Here is a 16,460-nt window from a genome sequence, read left to right on the forward strand (position 1 = left end):
AATGGGCTTGTGCTTATAAAATGGAACATCCATCCATCCATCCATCCATCCATCCAAAAAAAATTCCTACTTCAAATTTACATTTACATGGTAACTTTGTGCATGGAAATGTTGCATAAGAGGTTCTAGCTTACTGTCTGCCCAGTTTTTCATCCTTGTACAAATGAAATGAAACAAAGTAAATATACTAGATTATTATTTAGTGTGAGTTTTGATCTATTTAAGGGTTGGTTACAGTAGCCAAAATACATGAAGGTCCTGACCTAGGAAAAGATCCATGCAATTATTCTGTCATTATGAGAGAAGTGAAATCTGCATAGCTTTATGTAGGGCCTAGCTAGGAAAGCTTTGGATTTTAACAGACAAGCTCAGTCTACTACATGTAACAAGTTCACAACACAGACATTTTACTCAGTATTTAAAACAAGAACTGCAAGAATACTATTTAAACAGATGTTAAAGCAACAGCCTACACCAAGGGGACTACTTTTTGAAAAATTGCACAAACATTGCAGACAAGAAATTGATAAGCTACTTACCGTTGCCATTTCTTCCACTTTTGAGGGTGGGCTAGCAGAACTGTCATATCTGTAGGCAGAGGGATTTACATGTTGGCTTTGAAAAGGAACTTGCTGTAATTTCATCAGGTAGCAAATATCCAGCGGCTTCTCATTTTAACAACTATTGAGAAGCATCTGAAGAAAACTTGCCCTATGAAGAATTCATCCTTACCTCCCTCCTGCCAAAATCCTGCTAAAATAAAGTGCTGGGAAAATGTACTATTCAATTTGGCCTCGTCAGCTTGCAAACTTCCTAACTGCACAGCCAAAAATGAACTCAACCTACTGACATCCCAGTATCTGCAAGAGCCATAAAGTAGTTGTTTCAATCTAACATTATGGTAAGATGGTATTAATTCTTTTTTCAAACAACAATAATTTAGTAGGTACTACTCATAGTCTAAGTTATATACTTGTTAAGTTCTGATTGGTTTGCATCTGCAATTCTATTGTTTTTCTCTTCCATTTCACCCTACTCAGATGCAGAGCTGTGCTCTGTCCCTGCAAAGGAGGAGAGACAGACAGCAGATTGGTTTTGGTGTGAACTTTGGAACTTGCCACTACTCACCCAAAACAGCCTTTATTTACCAATTTTTAAGGCATGGTAGAGGGCTCATCTGCTTTCCTAAGCTATTTAAGGCTGCAGGGGTTTGGCAGAGAACTGGCTCGAGCGTCTGTGAGTAATGCAGTGGTTAGAACAAGCCGAGAAGCCCTGAACATAAAAAGTACTCTGATGGGGTGACTTGCAGACAAATACAAAATAAACGAAAGAAACAAGAACGGGACTAGACTTCATTGAGTCTATTTGAGTCTGCAGATCCTTGTTTTACAACTAAGCAAACCCAGTCCCTTCAAAAGCCCTGAAGGAAATGTTGTTCAGCCTGTGCTGATTGCCAATTCTTCCTTGTCTAAGAAATTGTTTTTTCCCAGGAAATTAATTCTTGGGAGAAAATAAAGTAGGGAAAGATGGTTCTGCTCAGTCCTGTTTGTCTCAAAGTCTTTTTGAATGACCTTGTTCTTAGGCTCTTAAAGCCTCCCTGTGCTCAGGTAGACTACTTTATTGTGCTTCAACAGCAAGTATAAACCGGCTTGTTGGCAAGTTCTTTGTGGCCCAGCCTTTCCTCCCGAAGTGCTTTGTCATTTGTTTGCAATGTGCTTGCAGGCAGGGAAGAACAGTTGAAAGGTGCAATTTGTTTTTGGTTCTGTAATTGTGAAGTGTAAAACCAGGATTCCTCTCTGACATGGGGTCCAACTGAAACCAAACAAGCCTGTTGACTTCAGCAGGCTTAGGATTTGGCTAGACAGTCTGAGTCTGAAATTCCTAATTTTTCCTTGTAGCTCTGAATAAAAACAGCCATTAAATCAGGGGGGTACCTCTCCCTTTGAATGAAGTTTACAGAACCAAAACTCAGAAACGTATGTTGCTTTTCCTTTAAACGTAAATAAAGTTGTGCTTTAAAACTTTCAAAACAAATTAAGAACACAACTTATGTTTCAGAGCTTTTACAATTATTTCCTGCAAATTAAGTTCAGTTAAATCCTGTGGCTTAGCAAGTTACTTTAGTTTTACTTCTATGCATAACAAAAATGCAAAAGCTTTGTTAGAAGCTTTCTTCTTCAGCTTTACTGTGCAAAGCCGCTCTTCAGCAAAGCCCAAGAGCGCAGAGCTCTCCCACTTGATGTTGTATTAATTGTTCCTTGCAACGAACCTACGTGAAGTAGACATGTTAGTTAGAAATGTCAGTTAGAAATGTCTTCTGGTAGTCTAGGCAAAATTTAAATTTTCATTTGCACCTCTGGCACTATTGTAAATTCATCTGTGTCTTTATTGTCACTGTTCTCTCAGAAATAACTGGTCATTTAATCCTGCTTTATTTTTCTCCCTGCTAACTTTTACTGACAAGGTTATTTTAATCTTTTCCTATGCCAATCTCTCAATTTCCAAACTGCCTTATTATTTTCTATGAACTGTTTTAAATTTTCCAGCATTTCAAAATTAAATATTTTCTTACTTTCAGAGAAATATTGCTTAATTTTAGGAAACTTCAGTTTCTTTTTTGGTTAATGACACTAAACAATGTTTACATTATTTTGTACACAATGCATACACACATATTTGTAAATATTGTCTATTATCCATAAACAGGAAAAAAGCTAAATTTATGTTCAAGTTCAGAAATATTTGCCATCTGGAAAATACTCCTCAATATGGAAAATGAGAAATTGTATTTTCTACTTTTCCACTTACATACATATGTATCTTTTAAATGACAATCAAATGTAAGATTAAAAGTAAAAGATGACTATCACGACTGGTAACAACAATAAAAATCTATGAATTAAAATCTGCTGTAAATTAGTACTTCCACAGAGGCAAGGCACCTGTCTTCCCCAGGCTACCACCAAGGTGTCTAATGTCAGTATAATCTATTTTCTTCAAAACTATTCTTATCAGTACTACATAAAAAGCCAACTAAAATCCAAACGCACAACTCACATAGGCTGAAAACACAATTAAACAGCATTTTTGTCCAGGATGAATCACAGTTACATATATAGAAAATAGTAAGGATTATTTCAAGAACTGACACCTTTAAACCGAAAGTGATCAAACTGCCTTCAGACTACAGTTACAAACCTTTTATTAGCATCTTCTGTATCTCCATGTAAGTGCACTCCTTCCTGCAGCATCCATAATTTATTCTCACAGTAGAACACCACCGCAGCTGCCGAAACTGTCTCTCCAGAACTGAAAGGACCCTCTAACCAGCCATTAATGTTTAGCCATTGAAAAGCTTCTGCCAGTTAGGCTTACTTACAGGATTTACAGTGCTGCGTCTTATAGTGTTTCACTAGCTCTCCAAAATAACTCTACCTGGTGAGAGGCAGATTATTTCAGTGCTTTGCCTATGCATAAAGCAAACCACATGCCACGGCAACACCTAGAAGAGGGTGGGGGAAGTTTTCAACAGAGAGGCGTGACTAGAAAATGTAGCAATCAGCTCAGTTACACGTCAGGATTGACTTGTTTATTTTTCAAGTTATGCTCGATCAAAGGCATCTGAGCCCGAGATACGATAGATTTTCCATGGAAAAGCCAGATAAACACACAAGAAAAGCTGATGTAACAAGTAGGCACGGTTTGGTTTTTTTTTTGCCTTCTTAAATTAAGAAATCATTTCAGTGCTTAGATTCTACAGCAAAGGCTCGACCTTCTTATGTGCATTGGCTACCTCACTGTGCACCAGGATAAAGCACCATTGAAATCTGATTCTCAGTTACACAAGTGTCCCTTTATTCTTCAGCAAAGACTGTGGCCCAGCGTTTCTGTGTTCCAGGATGAGAGGCATTGCCAGGTCACAAGAAAGTGGAAGGAGCAGATGACAGGTATGGAGCAGTGTTAACAATGCATGTTCTTTTTCTGTGTTGTGTTGTTATGTAAGAGAATTATTACCAGTGAAAATCCACAAAGCTAACCTCACAGCCTCTACTTAAACTTATTAAATCTCCTGCTTTGATATAAACACTCCACAATAGCAAGCTGTCTGTTACAAAACCTACGTATCAGACTAATCATAACTTCTTTAGAGGCTTGCATTCCCTGTCATTGTTTCTTACAGCTGTTCCTTGTCTTGCCATCATGCCAGCAGGGAGCCCCAGGCACAGACCACAATAGCAATCTGAGACTCACTGAGCGAAAATCAGCTTTTTGTACCAAAGATCTTGCACCTTTATACTTACATTTCATAGCACTGCACAATGCAGCTCTTCCTGTGATTGCCAGTCCCAAACATTACTCTAAGATGCACAAAAGAATAGTAAGCCTTCATTCACATGTTGCTGATCTACGGCCACATGGGACAAAAGTTAAGAGAGATCAATCAGCCTAACCAGACTGACTATAGCTTCCCCTCACCCCTTTTCCTCTGAACAGCAGCTTCAGCCCTGAGAATGGCAAAGGAGTATGATGCTCTTCAAAGAGCAGGTCTAGAGCTGCATATGAGACCAATTTTGGTTCAGATTCAAAAACCAAAGTAAACCAAAGCAAACCACAGTACTGAAACCAAAGCACAACAAAGAAAGCACAGAAGGCAAAAGGGCTGAGAGCTGTCCGGTTTGCCTGGCTGGAGCTAAAGCTGCAGGGCTGCCTCTAAGCTGCCTCTGGGCTAGAAATGGTGGGAACTGATGCAGCAGAGCTGCCTGGGGCCAGTATTCTCTGCCATGACTTGGAAAAGCTGTGCTTTCCTATTGTATCACAGCCATAGGGCACCAGATCCCCATGCACCTTACACCGTGTCCTTGAGACAGAATGAAACAGGATCCAGCTGCTGCTAAGTCTACAGTCTTCCATATACTTTAAGTCTTTATGCAAAACCTGAGCAAAATAGGTTTAGCCAAGAGACTCCACCTACTACTACTGACTTAGTTCTCTTTCTTCCGACATAATACAGATAATCTCTCATTACAGGACCAAGTAAAATCCCAGCCTTCCCAATGAGGTAAAAAGCAAGAGACTGAAATATAATTTAACAAAATTTTCTAAAACTTTAGAACTTTTTTCTAAACCACAGAACATTTTTTTTTTTTAAAGCTGGAAATAATATATGTTCTGATTATAGCTCACCGTGGTTGCTTCTGAGTCTGGGTTTTCCTTGATCTTCTAAAGGAGGAAAGCCAAGCAAAAGGTGATCTGAACCCCAGAAAGGAAGCTGAAGTGTTCTTTTGTGCTTGAGGATTTGTGCGGGATGACATTTTTATTTCTTGATGACCTAAAAATGTGATAAAAAGTAGATTTGCTTCAAGTTCTTAATAAATACAGTATTAATATATACATAAATGTTATATCTTAATAAACAATTTTATTTTGCTTATCTTTTATGTCAGGTAAATCCAGTTTTGACATTTTTGGACAGACTATGTGACATACATGCTAATAATGACTAACTAGAAGCCAGAGAAAGATAAACAGGTCTAAAGTTCCAAAATGTATTATTTATTTTGGGTGATAAATGTGAGATATATGAGGCTGATTTTCACAAAGTAATCAGAATTCAATTACTTGAAAATCATACCTTTTTTAAAATACAGGAAAATCAAACATTTGAAAATTGAGGCACCCACAATCATTACTCACTTTCTTTTTACATTAGTAAGAAATATGTGACTACCCAGAATATACAATGACCTAACTGACTGTAATGTAACTACAAAACACTAATGCAGACTAACATGTCCTCTGTATCACAGATTTCCTTACAACAGGACTCCTGTTGCCATTTGGGTACCTTTTTTTTCTGCTACTAACTGCATATCACATCTGTATTTTCAATGCAAGATATCGTGAATGATTCCTTTGGGAAGGTTATGACTTGTTTTCTTCAAATAAAACATAAATTCAGTCTGCCTGTAAAAGCAGCTGGCATTTGGTGGGAAGATGATGAGTATTGCTTATAGATAAAGGAAAGAAACAGCAGGATCTGCACCACACTGGAGGATACAAGGAAACAAGATGTCACTCAGGAATAAGGCATTACATTTTTTTTTCCCATTTAAAGCAACCCATGCCTGAAACAATATAACAGCCTGAAAATGGCTGATCCAATGAGTGTAGGAGAAAGCAAACCCAGAAATTAGGGCATAGTGTCATTTATAACAATAGCAAGGGGCAGCATTTTGGACATTGTCCAAAATGAAGTGAATAATTCAGGTCAAGTGATTTAAATCTTGTGTGTAATACATGGCTTTCCCTTCAGTGACAATCTCTGTGTACTTCAAAATGCCTCATTCTTTACCCCTTTCAGAGCCTAATCTCTTGATGGCATTGACTTAACAATGCAGGTGACATCAAGAGAGTCCTAATAGCACTGCCATATCCAGGGTGGTCTAGGGATGTAGACACAGCAAAGCTTCCAGGCAGAAGTAGTATCTTTTATTTAGCCAGCTTATAGGGTTGGAAATATGAGACAAGCCTCTGAGGCACACAAGCGCTTCTTCAGATCTGAAACAGAAACAGGTGCTTTCAAAGTTAAATACAAGATAATAGTTACACAGAGTTTAGTCAATTAGACCATCGCTGAAAGAGAAAAACAGTACGTAGCTGAGGACTAGAGGAGATGTTGGGGATAAAAGGTCAGGGAAGACTGAGATCTGTTCTGTTAAGCTATGTAGTATGAGAAGAATGTTTAAAGTTTCACTTTTATTTGGAAATGCATTACTCTACTTCAAGTGGTTAAGAAGCACAAATAGGAGAAGGTCAATGAAAAACATGCAGAAGTGTGAATGGAATAAAAGCATATATTAGGCATGAGAACTATCTGGAGAGAAGATGAAAGACAGTATAGAATACCATGCTTTTTATAGAGACACCATGTTTCTTGTGCATGTTCATTTTGGATGGGCATCAGGACCTGTGAAATGAGATCTCAAGAAATTGCTTCCTGGTCAGGCCAACTTTTCAGGCTTTGACACTCACCCTGATAATAAGCACTAGTATGCCTTTAGCCCAGTGTTACCAGAAAAAAGTTTTCCACTGGTATAGTCAAACCTTTCTCACCCAAAGTCATCTACTTATTCCAAATGTCATTTAGGTGCTTTTAGGTTATTAAGAAAACTAGGCAAAACCAAATTTTCTGGTGTTGGTTTTGGCCAGTATAGTTATTTTTTTCCATAGATGCTTGCATGGGCTGTGTTCTGGATTTGTGCTGGAAGCAGTGTCAGAAATACAGGGATGTTTTAGTCACTGCTGAGCAGCACTTACACAGTTAAGGCCTTTCCTGCCTCTCAGCCCACCCTACAAGCACGTGTGCTCAGTGTGCACAAGGAGCAGGGAGGGGACACAGCTGGGACAGCTGACCCCAGCTGACCCAAGGGACATTCCAGACCATACAGCACCATGCTCAGTGTAGAAGGCTGAGGGGAAAAGCAGGAAGGGAGGATGTTCAGAGTGATAGTGTTTGTGTTCCCAAGCAACCACTGGGCATGATGGAGCCCAGCTTTCCTGGGCACAGCTGAACACCTGCCTGCCCGCAGGAGGTGGTGACTTAATTCCTTGGTTTGCTTCCTCATGTGCAAAGCTTATCCTTTACCTATGAAAATGTCTTATTTCAACTCATGAGTTCTCTCACTTTTAGCCTCTTGCCCATCCTGATGGGGGTCAAGTGAATGAGGGTGGTGCTTAGTTGATGGCTGGGGTTAAACCACAAGAGTTCTTTAGGATGCTCAGTGTAAGGCTTGAAGTGTTTGAGATAACAATATATCTCAGTGGAATGTGCTAGACTGAATTTATTACTGTTCTTGCTTTTTAGCTATTAGTTGACAGGCTCCAGTGCTTGCCATGGGGCTTACTTGCCAGGCTGTAAATTAGAGCCTAGTGCTCCTTGGTGGAATGGTTATGTGCCATGGTTATGGTGTACCTCTGAAGAGATTGTGACCAGAAATAAGTCTGTAGAAGGTACACCTCAAAGAATCTGTGGTTGTGCATGTGGTCATCAAAGTGGCCATGGATAAGCCCATGACAGGGGGGCAGGGACTGCAGCCATGGGTAAAGCCACGTTGGAGTGGGTGCATTTCTGAAGGCATTGTGGCCATGGAGAAGGCCATGCTGGAAAAGGTGCACCTCAGATGGACTGGGGCTGTGGATAAGTCCATGCTGCAGAAGTATATCCCTGGAGAAGCTGTGGCTCTGCTTGGAGTATATATACACCTGAGACACTGCAGTATATGGGTAAGTCCAAGCTGGAGCACACACAAGGTGACGGCAATGGGGTGGTTAATGGGGATATACTGGATAGTGTGGGACCTCAGCTTGATGTAAATGGCATGGAATAAGGAGTAAAGAATGTGCTGGATTTGGCTGTTATAATTACTTATGTCCATAGTAGCTAATAGGGGCTACGTTTTGGACTTGTGCTGAACAGTGTTGGTAATTCAGAGATGTTTTCCTTCTGCTGAGCAGGGCTTACATTGAGCCAAGGCTTTTCTACTTCTCACCCCACCTCATCAACGAGTGAAATGGGGGCGCACAAGGAGGCAGGAGGGGACACAGCTGGGACAGCTGGCCCCAGCTGACCTGGTGGATATCCCATACCATACGGCATCATACTCAGCATATAAAATCTAAGTGAAGAAGAAGGAAGGGGGGACATTCACAGTGAAGGCATTTGTCTCTTCAAGTCACTGTTACATGTGATGGAGCCCTGGAGATGCTGAACACCTGCCTGACTGTGAAGAGTGGTAATGAAGGCCTTACTTTGCTTTATTTATAAAATAAATATAAGTTTATTTATAAACTGCCTTTACCTCAATTCACTTTTAGCCTCCCAATTCTCACCCCCTTCCACAGTTGAGGGACTGAGTGGCTGTGTATTGCTTTGCTGCCAGCTGGGGTTAAACCACAACCTTTTGTACAATGCAGACATCACTGCTTTCTCTGGGAAACTACCACTGTATTTGCTGTAATTATAGCATTTTCATTTTGATTAATAAAGACATTTTTTACAGTGAAAACAATTAATCACTGGAACAGCCTCCTCAGGGACATGGTAAAGTCCCCATTACTAGAGGTTTACAAGATGTGACTGCAAACAGTGCCAAATAATCTCATCCAGGTTCCCTTTCCTATGAATAACTGGACCTGAATATCTTCTGATGTCCTTCCAACCTGGACCATACTATGATTCTAATTATGGCATAAAAATATCAGTGATTTTCTGTTGTGAATCCCATCTCTGCTTTTAACAGAACCTGCTCAAAGAAACACACCCATTTTGAAAATACATCTTTAGTAAAACTATGATATGAGAAGAAGCTCAGTGCAATTTCAGAAACTCCTTAGCTATTACACTCTGACATGCCATAAGACATTGGTTTGGTGACACTATTATAAAGATGAGGAAATGGACAAATGCAACTCACTGGTGTTTTTGCTCTTCCTTAGCTGATGCTCTAACGGTGGTTTTAACATTCTATTGACATCAATGTAATTCTGAAATTTTCTTCTTTTTATTTCTTCAAACCATTCTCCTGTCACTCCCTGCAGCCCTTTTTCAGACTTCTTTCTCTTGAGAAGTTTGCTAAAAAGGAAAAGAAATTAAAACATTTTAGATATTACAGGGCCATCATTAGGAATGCTCCCTTTTTTTCATGAAAGTATTTACAGTATATCTCTACATATAATGATTTTTACAAAGTCAGTGACACATGATACATTCACAGCAATCACATAAAAGTTTTAGTGACAGCAACATTCTACTGTTTCACAAATGAGATTATGGGACCAGGTTAAGTGAATGACTCATTATGCTTGCATTATTCTCTTCCTTGAGGAAGTGCATCTTTTTTCCTTGAAAAAATAAGGCGATCCATACACATTCTAAAACTAACTGAAAGCAAGATTAAGTTGATCAAATAATCAAATTAGAATAAATAACACTCTAAATAAAGCAATTTTTTAGATAATTATTCACTCATCTAAATAGAAGTAATAACAAGATTATTTTTATTTTCTAAGGGTAGATCACTGACACCCTGACAATGAAGAGTCCACTACACATTTTCCATGCAAAGGAGAACAGTAAATTGAGAATTCAGCTAATAGATATTCCTGAAACATGTTCAACAAGTTTATCACATTTTCCTGTTTCCTTGATGCATAGTGATTCTGCTTGTGTTCAATATGGATGAAGGCAACTAATAATGAATATGAATGTTCTGCCACACTGAGGTGCAGCCTGAGCAAACTACACACATGTGGCTGCAACTGAAGAAGATACTTAATAGCAAGTTCAGATTTTAGACCAAGAGGTCATATGAATGAATTGTGTAGCTGGACAGAAAAGAGCAAGGTACAATTGCAAAGGAGTGGGAGCAGTGCAAGGGACATGCAAAATCACTTGTTTTCAAATTACATTACACTAGCATTGAAAGTATAGATGCAAATACAGCAAATCCACACCCCCAACTGATTCTGATGGCAACAAAACATGGCTTTGGCACAGCCTGGAGATGCAATACCAATGTTTGAGCAAGGCTTTCATGTAAATCTGCCTCCTTAATCAGTGGTAAAAATCTGTGTCCAGGAATACAGATGCTCTCAGACAACTTAAGTTGCTTCAGTTATCAATTTAAATAAAAACTCACCTGACACAATACTACTTCACAGAACAAACCTGAAATTAAACATCTAGTCTAGAAATTGATATATTTTGATCTGGAATTTATAGAATTCATTGCCCATACTAGCCCCTATCGTGCATCTGGTGGCATCTGATGGACAGGAAGGCTGGAGGGAGACATTTTTGGGAAATGAGTATTCCCCTTGAAGAAGATTACACAGCCACATGCACAAGTACTAGCCATTCCAAATAAACTTGTTACAAAAGCAAAAATGTTAATGATCACAGATATTACCGCACCATGGGAGTGACTCAACACCGTAAATACATTGTGCAGCCTGGAACGCAGCCTAGCACTGATGTGAAACAGGAGGGGATGAACAATGTGCTCTCGAGAGCCAACTCCATGACCTCACTCCTGTGACCTTACCAAAGGGGATCCAAGATACTGGGAGGAGTAAGAGCATAGAGAGGAAAGCATGAGCTGCTTGGGAAGTGGCTGCCGCCACAGCGCCTGCCGGGAAACAACCCTGGGCAGTTCTGCTGAAGTCCCGAAAGCGGAGAGCGCCTGTCCCGACCCATCCCCGCGGGCGTTCAGCACCCCCGGCCGAGTCGCTCCTGCCGCGGCAGAGAAGCGGCGCCGGGACCGCCGCTCCCGGGGCAGCCGGCGGGCGGGGCCCTGGCGCCCCCCGGCGGCGGCCGCCGGCAGCACCGCCCCGCGCCCGCTCCCGGCGCGTCCCGGGGCAGCGCCGCCACCCCGAGCGCCCGCGGCCGGGAAGCGACAGACGGACAGGAACAGCTGTTTGCTGCACATTTACGCATTCCAGAGCAAAGGGAAACAGAAAAAACCCGCAGTCACTCTAACATCGGCCATACCAGGCACTGCACGAACACGCCTTGCGCTGAGAAACTGAGTTAAAGTCTTGCACAAACACTGACTTCAGTGCTTAAACACTGTAAAGTCTTTAATGGTGCATGCTTGGCATTATATCTAGTCGTTATCTCTGAATAGGCTGCTTTTGAATTGTGCTGTCATGCCCAACTCATCAAATAAATCCTTTAAACTGCTTGTGCATATTTGTATTTATACACACACAGAGGCATACATTGAACCCTATCTATGTAGTTATTGGATACGATACACGATACATAGCTGCAGTATTGCACGACTATTAAGTATTTCTCCTTGCGTGACTCCCAGCCAAACCACATCATTTCCCTACATACCTGCTCTGTCAAGTTTACGTGCCCCCTCACGATACTAATGAATGCCAATTGTGAGCCAGAAGGAAAGCCCATCTCACGAAACAATTACAGGAGGAGATGGTATCTGCACTCAGTATTGCAATGAACCTGCCTCTGAGGCAGCACTATTGGTACTCGGATTACACATTATGTGTTGAGACACTGCACCTTAGAAGTGTCAAAACAACTATTGCCCTCCAAACCAAATGTACTAATCCTGCTTCCCAGTCTGCTCCATCTATCCTTACTCTTCATTTGCCTACAGCTATTCTGTACACTTGGAACCACTACTTTTTGAGAGGAGACAACATCATTGTGACTGGGAAAAATATCTATAAACTACTGTGGGATTGAAGGCAAATCCATTTCCAGGATTACTTAAAGCAGACTGCTCCACAAATCAGTGCAGGCAGCAACCCTAAATGACCTCACAGGCTCATTATCTTTTCCCATCTATTATTCTACACAGCATCTAAACCAATGAATCACTCAGGAGCAACTTCTTTGCACTGTTTTTAAAAACATCTCTCTTCCTTATTGGCACAAGGATGTCCCAGTATTTCTTACAGACATCTCCAGGGAAAAGTTACCCTAAATGTTTGTATGCTCTAGACTTTCATGTGGGTTATCATAAATACTGTCAATAGATGTGTAGCGTCCCCTGCCACTTCCTTTTAGGATAATAGGGAGCTTTAATTGTTACTGCAAGAGGAAAGGCATTTTCCATACCATCTTCACTCTGAATATAAAGAGGAACACACGTGTTCAAGGTAGTAGAAACTGGGTTGCCAAGTAGGACATTTGGGGACAGCACTTGTTTGCAGAGGACAGAGGATTCAATCCCATTTTTGCTAAAGCAGAAATTATTATTCCTACTGAATTTAGCAGAGCAGGATTTGGCCCTAAAGGACTCTTACCACACACGTCATAAGAGAACAGATAAGCAGCAACTACAAAGAATGAGGAATTGAACCAGGTGAAGAATAAACAGATCAAATTTGCTCATTGGATCAAAGCTCTCAGTGTCTGAAAATACAAGACTGAAAGGATTGCAGGAAAAAAATAGTGTTGAAAGCATTGGATAAAAAGATAACTTGCAGTAACCTAAACCAAGCTTTTCTCTTTACTCTGTTCATATTCCTTGCTTTGTCAGGAAGAAAAGGCTAGAGATGTTAAAAATCAGTGTCTGAAGAACCTGTTCTTTCCTAAATATGTTTAAGTTCAATTTATTCCCTTCCCACCACTTTGTACATTATGCTGCACTGGTGAACTGTACAGCTCCATCATTTCTATGACCAGCTATTTTTCTAGAAAACTCTGGCTGCTGTCACAGCCACTAGTAGGTCTAAAACGCTATCCTGGGACGACTTTATGATGCTGGATTGTATCCCCATTCGTCTGTTTAGCCCAGAAATAAGTTCTGCACCTTTAAAACTAGATCTGACAGCGAAGTGGGGGGAAGAAGGAAAAGTGGTGGAATTCTTTTCGCGGCTGTATTCAAAACACAGAGGTAAGCAGTGCTCTCAGAGTCCTTTGCTCAGCAGACAGATGCGGAGATTTTCCTTGCTGTTTTCGCTGGTTTTTCCTCTCGTTAGCTGAAGCCAGAAGGGCTTTTTGGAATTGTCCAGCCATTGTTCGGTCCGGGAACACCAGGACTATTGTCCGGGGCCCCCACCAAGCTGCACTGTGGCCGGGACACCGGACCCGAGCCCCGGAGAGACTGAGAGAAAGCCGAGGCCACAGCCACTGAAAGGACTCTGAACTGACAAAGGACTCTCTCTGAATGTGCCATCTCTTCAGAACAACGAGAGGTTCCATTGTTTAATATTTTTCATTTTCTCATGTTTGTAAATACTTTGCTTGTTAAATAAACAGACTTTTCTACTTTTCTCGAAGGAGGTTTATCACCCGAATAGGTGGGGGAAAGAGCCACTGAATTTTGTGTTTTAGGGAATATCCCTTTGGACATTCCCTTCCAAATTTGTCCCAAACCAGGACAAATGCATATGCAAGTATATTTTCTTACTTATAGTTCCTTATAATTTTATGGAAACAATTTAAAGACATACTTCCAAGTTGTCATCCTATTTAGAAAAAAGGGGACAAGAAGTATTACTGACAAAAGGCAAAGGCTACTACAGGTGAAATAATTTTAAAAAATTATTATCTGTCATTTCCTAGAAACGTATAATAGGAATAACAACAACATTTTGGTTTCCAAGGTGCCAGAGAAACTCCTGTGGCAGGTTAATCCTACCAGGAAGAAAAACAATGAGTCAACATACTCTTTCCTAGCACGTCAGACACACAACAGGTCTGTTTTCTAAAGCAGTCTTTAGTCTTAGTAGCTGGTATACTTTTACTCATGTTAAAGCATGTTTTGTTTATTTTTCTTTCTTACTGTTGTCTGTTTGGCTAATAAAAATTATCCAAGTCAGCTTCATTATTACATATAAGACATTATGCACAAGTAGATGAATCACAGAGGAAAAAAGACTCCCATGTTTTGGTTGTACATACTACAAGACAATGTAAAAAAATCTGACTGAAATTCACTTATTTTTTAATTTGATATTTGTAAAATTAAGCAATTCTGCAGTAATTCTCTGAAAAGTTAAGGTCTCCTCTATTTTGATGAAGAAAATGTGTTGCCAATCAATAATGCTTGAATAAACCTGCTAGGTTGTTGATGCTCAAATTTAATTTTCTCTTCCTCTGAAATAATAGTTTTCTGAGTGTTCATCCTTTTCATCCTTCTATCATTTTTGTTATTATGTATTCATTTTATAATGCCCATTAACCCACTAAGTTGCCCTCAGATGTATTTATCCGAGTATGTGACCAAGAGAACTAAAGATGTGCATGAGCAAAGAGGATGTGGCACAACAATGCAGAATAGAGCGTGTGGGCTCAATGTCTGTGACTGACCAGGACACAAACACCAATAAATGTAATGGGAGGACTTTAACTCTCCTGAACAGGCACCAGGCCAGGCTGCGGGAGGGAGAGTCCCCTGGTGGTGACAACCCTGCATGGAAAGGAGCAACTGGAAGTGCCAAGAAATATTCACCTGAAGGCCAGGGGTGCCCAGCACTGAATTGTACAGCATACGTTTTCAATCCCACTTTAGTGGTCTCATGATGTTGCCAGCTCATAATTATCCCTAAATTTTTAGATTCTAGTAATGTACAAAACCAAGAGACAGAAGGCAGAAGGAAGTGAAAAGGTAATTAATCTTCTCTAGCTTTTCCTCCCAGACTGTACATTTTATATAGACAGAAGTACTTAAAACACAAAGATACCACTTCTGCACGTGAATTTGATATGCAGTCAGAAATTTAAACAGGAAGTAGGGCCGCATAAACAGATAGCTGCAAACAGAAATATAATTTTGTCCTTAGAACACTTTTTTGAGAACAGGTATCAGATTCACACATTAAGGCCTGCTGTGTATGTCAGGGATACAGTCAGGGAATATGTGAGTTTAAGGTAGAAGACCTTTACTGCCCTTACTAAAGTTCTACCTTTAAAGTTCTACCTAAAGTCTGCTCACAGAGAAAACCCTTTCATTTCCACCTCTCCTCTTCTTCATTAAAAAGTAGAATAAATCACAAAATCTGACATTATTACACTATGTCTATTCAACTATTCAAATTTATTATTTTAAATTAAAGCTGATCACCTGCTTTGAGATAGCATAATGCAGTGCATTCATCACACACAATCCACAAAGACAGTGAGACTATGAGCATACACAAAACACTGAACTCCCAGTGGACTTTGAATACTTCTACTCTGTAAATCACAATGACTTTTGTGTCTACAATTCTTTAATTTCATCACCCTCTGTACAGTGACCAAAAGTTACCCCTTTTTTTCTCCAAAACATTAACTTCTCATATTAAGCTATGTGAAATTAATATACTGACTTACACTAGCTGCTGTTTTCCTTCATCAAGTCCAACACTCCTTTCCCCTCAAAGCTTTTGTCTGCTTTCCTGAGCAAGAGCATAGAATGACACTTTTCTTTGAAATAGAAAACTAGAAAATGTTGTAAGGGGAAGAACAAAAGTTAATTCTCATGCTACATAATTCCACTCTCTTCTGGCAGCTGAGGAATCAGAGGCTCTTAGTTAAAGCTCTGAAATGAGAAGCTCAATGGCTGCCTTCAAAAAGTTAAGTTTTCAAAACAGAGCATTGAAAACTGAGATCATGGGAGCTAAGGGTGACTAATCATGCATCTCAACGTGTAACAATGCCTCAAGACATTACTTTTAACATGAAACTACAGCAGCTATCCCGGGTTTACAGTGAAAATATCATTTCAGCCCTGCTGGAACAAGCAGGTAAGTCTGTAAGTACAGATCTTTTAGCAGTTATGCATACTTAGAAAATGAATTCTTTTAGTCCTTTGGGCAGCTGCCCACTAAGAGTGAATAAGGTGGAATACCAGTAGGAATGTTACAGCTGTTGGTGATTCTCCAGCTTGGGCTGACTCTCTGCAGTTCCTTTCACAATGCATGCAATACAGGGAAAAGCTTTA

The 16,460-nt window shown here is 40.2% G+C and overlaps 1 protein-coding gene across 3 annotated transcripts in view; it reads right to left on the minus strand.

Moving 5' to 3' along the window:
- The window catches only part of EXPH5 (exophilin 5), a 36,941-nt gene that overhangs the window by 9,835 nt on the left and 10,646 nt on the right, over positions 1 to 16,460 (minus strand). For 2 of the 3 annotated variants that reach the window (XM_021529380.2, XM_021529379.2), the window contains exons 1-2: positions 3,199 to 3,558; positions 540 to 588 (exon numbers count right to left, since the gene is read on the minus strand). In XM_021529380.2, coding sequence (XP_021385055.2) covers positions 540 to 588; positions 3,199 to 3,251 — 102 coding nt within the window. In that variant the 5' untranslated portion in view covers positions 3,252 to 3,558. Of the gene's footprint in view, positions 1 to 539; positions 589 to 3,198; positions 3,559 to 5,184; positions 5,330 to 9,473; positions 9,632 to 16,460 lie in introns of those variants that run through there. The other variant, XM_021529378.3, reaches the window with a different exon arrangement.

The sequence above is a fragment of the Lonchura striata genome, chromosome 2 (genome assembly GCF_046129695.1).
Source record: "Lonchura striata isolate bLonStr1 chromosome 2, bLonStr1.mat, whole genome shotgun sequence".
Classification (NCBI taxonomy): domain Eukaryota; kingdom Metazoa; phylum Chordata; class Aves; order Passeriformes; family Estrildidae; genus Lonchura; species Lonchura striata.